This window comes from Gracilinanus agilis, chromosome 4 (genome assembly GCF_016433145.1).
Source record: "Gracilinanus agilis isolate LMUSP501 chromosome 4, AgileGrace, whole genome shotgun sequence".
Classification (NCBI taxonomy): domain Eukaryota; kingdom Metazoa; phylum Chordata; class Mammalia; order Didelphimorphia; family Didelphidae; genus Gracilinanus; species Gracilinanus agilis.
The window spans coordinates 253,485,855-253,490,929 of record NC_058133.1 but is presented as its reverse complement, the minus strand read 5'-3'; the positions used below and the strand labels follow the sequence as shown (position 1 = coordinate 253,490,929).

The following is a 5,075-nucleotide window of genomic DNA, read 5'->3' as shown; positions in this document are numbered from 1 at the left end:
CCCTGAATCTCAGAATCCTGTCTTGCTCTCCTAACCTTTCACAACTCCCAAGGTTGGCATATCTTACAGCTGCTTCCAGGCAGGGAAATGTCACAGTAGACAGAGCATTGGGCCTGGAGACAGGAAGATCTGAGTTTAAATCTAGTCTCACGTATTTACTAGCTTTGTGATTCTGAGCAAGTCACATAACCTCCAGTCTATCTCAGTTTCCTCAATTTTAAAATGAGGGTAATAATGGCACTTCACAGGGTAATTATGAAGATCAAAAGAAATATTTTAAAAGTGATTAGTACAGTGCCTGGCACATAATAGACACTTAATAAATGTTTATTTCATACCTTTCTATAGGTTGAACAAAAAGTCATTCTCTAATAGCCATGACCAAGGGATAAGTGACTAAAGGATATGAAGAAACAGTTCTGAGAAGAATCACAAACAATTAACAGCCAAATGCTCCAATCACTAAAAAGAGAATGCAAATCAAAATAATCCTGAGATTTCACTATTAACCCTTCTAATTGGCAAAGATCACAAAAGATTAGAAGAGTCACTATTCAGAACTTGTAAAAAAAACAATACAGTACAGTGTTGTTGGGGTTGTAAAGGGTGTGGTACAGTCATTTTGAAAAGAAGTATGAAATTATATAAATAAATTGGCTAAAATGTCTATCTTCTTTGGCCCAAAGAGTCTATCACTAGACTCACAGCCCAAGGAGGTCATTGATAAGAAGAAAAACATCATATCCAACAAAATATTTATGATAGTGCTTTTTTTGTAATAGCAAAGAATTGGAAAGTAGATGCCCTTTGATACTGGAATATTACTCTGCTACAAGAAATGACTAATGTGATGAATACAAAGGAACTTGGAAAGATCTATGTAAATTGATGTAATTGAGTGTAATCAGCCAAGAAAAGAATGTACATAATGATGACCACAATGTAAATAGAAATAATCACATATACACAAAAAAATCAAAAGTAAATGTTGCAAAATTGAAATGAACAATCATGGTTTGAAAGAAGAGATATGAAAAGACTTCCACTCCACCCTTCCCTCTTGTGGAGGTGGGAAGTTTACAACTGTGAACAATGCACATGTTTTCAGAATTTTTCAGAACATCAATCAGTTGTGCTAATTTTCCCCACTTTCTTTTCTTGTCTTTAAGAAAATACTTTTTGTTAGAGAAGAATGGGATGAGGGAGGGGAGGGAATCTAAGGGAAACTATATATTTTTAAAGACATTAATAAAATAATAGTTTGAGTAAGAATAGTTTAGTATTCTAAAGTGGACATCAAGAAAACATTGAATACACAGCAAGACAGAGTCAAGAAAAATAAAATAAAGCAAGCCAGCTTTATTGAAGGAAAATACTTGTAATGAAGAGGACTAGATCAACACTGAAGCAAGGGATAAGTACACAACAGAACCAGTCAAATCTGATGGGGTTTTAGAGGCTTCTAATTTGTTTCAAACAGAACTATGCATTGGGTGGGAGGGAAGTTGAAGCCTGGACCTAAGGACCAATGCTGATTCATTCTGGGGGCAGAAGACCCACATACACACAATGGGTCACATACACACATACTGCAATGGTGGGGGAATAGAAATGTTTAGGAAACTCAGACCTGGTAGATATTCAAACACCTCCTGGCAGAGAAATGATGCTTTCAGGCTTTCCTGAAGACCTTACTTAACTCACTCAGAAGTTTTGAGTTTCTTCATTAAGCAGAACAGAGAAACTACTGAGGTCCTTAACAACTTGTCTCCCACAACCCCCAGTAAGCTAAGTAAGTATCCAAATGAAGCCCAAAAAAGATAATAAAAGAAAGGGTCACTCAAGCTCCTGATGGGACAATCCAAGGCCTCCTCTTCAAAATATAGTTATATACTCTATATATACTAAAGTATGGCTATCTTCCTAGGCTCTGCCCATGGAAAAAACCCATCCCAGAAGTTCTTTGCCTCTATTATAGCAGGACTGGACTTTAGAAAGTATCTGGTTCAATTCATTTGTATTCAAAACTTTACCCTCAAAGGGATCATTAATCCTTACTTAAAGACATCTAAGGAAAGGAGATGTCTTGTGGTAGTGAAAGTGGAGGAGGAATTTCCACTTTATATCTTACTACATTCCTTCACACGTGCTATACATTTCATAAATAATTATATGAATGAATGAAATACAGACATATGTAGCATGATCCTTATCCATAATTCAGCTAGCAAAACAAGAATGACAAATGAAATGTCATTTTTTCCCTCTCTCTACTTTAGCAGAGACAGACAGAGAATCTAAGAAAACACAAGATTTTTTCTTTCATGTAGGACTTAAGGTATTATCTTGTATGAGAAATTGATCTCAGGGGGCTCCCTCCAGTCAGACAAAGGACTATTTCTGGCAGCCAGTGACCCAGCGGCTCAGTTTCTTCCTCAAAGCCCCCATCACCTCACGGTTTCTCAAACTATAGATCAAGGGGTTGAGCATGGGTGTGAGGACTGTGTAGAAGAGGGAGACTATCTTGTCATGACCAGGAGCACGGTAGCTCTTGGGCCTCAAGTAGATGAACATGGCTGCCCCATAAAAGAGAGAGACAGCTGCCAGATGGGAAGAACAGGTGGTCAGAGCTTTTTGACGTGCTTGGGTAGAATTCATGCTGATCACAGCCCTCAGGATTTGGGCATAGGAAGCCACAATTATGGAGAAAGGGAGGAGGAGCATAAAAACACAGCAAGAAAAAAGTAAGGTATCAAAGAGAGATGTGTCAGCACAAGCCAGCTTCAACAAAGCTGGCACCTCACAGAAAAAATGATCCACCTCTCGAGAACCACAATAGGGGAAAGTCATGGCTGCCACTACTTGGATCAACCCATCTAAGGTTCCAAAGGCCCAGGAGCTACCAACAATCTGAAGGCACACTCGTTGGCTCATGAGCACATGGTAGCGTAGTGGGTGGTTGATAGCCACATAGCGGTCATAAGCCATAAGACCCAGTAGAAGACCCTCAGAGCCAACTAGAGTGACAAAGAGGCCAATCTGAAGCCCACATCCAATGAAAGAAATGGACTTTCTGTCATGTATGAAATTGTCAGCCATCTTGGGCACAATGGTACAGATCAGAGTGAGATCCATAAAGGAGAGATGGCTAAGGAAAAAGTACATGGGAGTATGGAGCTGGGCATCACTATAGATCAGGAAGAGAAGGAGGGTATTCCCAGTCAAGGCCACTGTGAAGACCACCAGGACAGCAGAGAAAAGAACAAGATCAGTTCGGCTATGTGAGAAGATGCCCAAAAGGATGAATTCACCTACTGATGAATGGTTCAGCCATGGCCCCATGTTTCTACTGTTCAACTTCACCTAGAGAAAGAAAGAGATGAATTCTGAGATTCAGTAATTTCTCTAGATATAACCTTTTCTATCTATCCAGGCAACTAGGTGAAAAGTAGATAGAATATTTAGTAGTGAAGACTTGAGTACAAATCCTGCCACAGGCAATTAGCTATATGGCCATGCGTAACTTGTGTTAACTCTCTAAACCTTTTTTATCTATAAAATTGTTGGTATAGCACTTATTGGGCTCTAAGTTACTTTTCATTTCTAACTCCATGATCTGTGATCCAATCCCTCTATTTTCAATTTTCAATCAATTGCTTCTTTTCAAGCATTGTGGACCACACAATAGTTTTAAAAAATAATAAAACTCATTGTGCCACCCCCAGGTAGCTGGGGATATAATCACCTGATTCAGAGAACTTTAATATTTATGTATCTTTCTTTGTTTCTGCCCTTACCAAAATAGGGAAAAGTAGGTTAACTAGTGATTAAAGGTTAACCAATTTTTAAGGGGTAAAATGTGAACATGAACTTATATAATATATATAGAAATGAAAACCATAGTAAAAAGTGAGACAGTTGGCTTTTAAAATAGAGGGGAGTAGAAATTAATAGAGGGCAGAGAGGTGGTTCAGTACATAGAGAGCCAGGCCTAGAGACAGGAGGTTCAGATTTGACCTCTGATACTTCCTAGATATATGATCCCGAGTAAATCATTTAACCACAATTACCTAGACTTTATCACCCTTCTGCTTTGGAACCAATAAGTAGTACCGATTCTAAGATAGAACATAAGCATTAAAAAAAAGTAGTTCAACAGAGAATTCCATAGGATCACAGATTTAGAGTTATAAGGGTTCTCAGAAGCCATCTAGACTTTACACAGAATTTTCTTTGAGAAATTTCTGAGATTGATGAATTATGGGAGGAAAGAAAAGAAAAAAAAGGACAGCAACTTTTCATTATAAGTAAAGGAGAAGTTTGTATTAAGGATTAGTAGCGAGACTTTCCCATATGCCCAGCTCTGTCTGGAATCTCTTCCATAGTGATTGGATGGTTTCAAGAGAAAATCAACAGTTATAAAAGCTTATTTACCAGCTGTCCGATATGTACATCATCAGTCCCTTAAATATGGGATAAACATTCACATAGTTAACAACTTTGTACTTGGTCAGTAGCTGGGAATGAGGCAAGGAGAGTCTGTAAAATGGCTTTCTCTGTGTGAAATGTATTAAATAAAAAGACACAATATCATAGTCTTGACCTCTCTGGCACCAGGTGCTACTTGTATATAGGGACAGAAGCAAATATGTTATTAAGAGCCAGGGTGGAAGCACGGGGCTCATCCACACAAGAATGCCCCTAGAGGGAGGACCCCTAATGCTAGAAGCATTAGTAGAGAATAGGGAGAAGAATGATGAGATGGGGAAAAGGACATCTCTGCTTTCACTATATCCTTCCCCATACTGTGATGAGCTAGGGTAAGGGAAAGAAACTACTGGCCTGACAGTCTATTTCTCTTGCCACACAAAATAGATTCATAGTTTTCAAGATTTAGTCTAGCACTCTGATTTTACTGATGAAAATAACAGCACTTCAAAATTGACAAAGTTCTTTTCTCACAATTTACTTCTTGAAAATATTTCATTGTTCTCAGTTTTCCTCATACCATATTTATTTGCAGACACCTACTCCTCAACTAGAATGTAAGCTTTTTGAGGATAGGGATCATTTCT

General features: G+C 38.3%; 1 protein-coding gene across 1 annotated transcript; it reads right to left on the bottom strand.

The window, feature by feature from the left end:
- Window positions 1-2,394: 2,394 nt before the first annotated feature.
- On the bottom strand, window positions 2,395-3,351 carry LOC123244933 (olfactory receptor 56-like). Its single transcript, XM_044673595.1, has one exon. It carries the CDS (start codon window positions 3,340-3,342, stop codon window positions 2,395-2,397), a length of 948 nt encoding a protein of 315 aa, XP_044529530.1. The 5' UTR covers window positions 3,343-3,351.
- Between the last annotated feature and the right edge of the window lie 1,724 nt (window positions 3,352-5,075).

Excerpts from the sequence above, each read along its gene's own strand:
- LOC123244933 (XM_044673595.1), bottom strand. The coding sequence starts at position 3,342 with ATGGGGCCATGGCTGAACCATTCATCAGTAGGTGAATTCATCCTTTTG.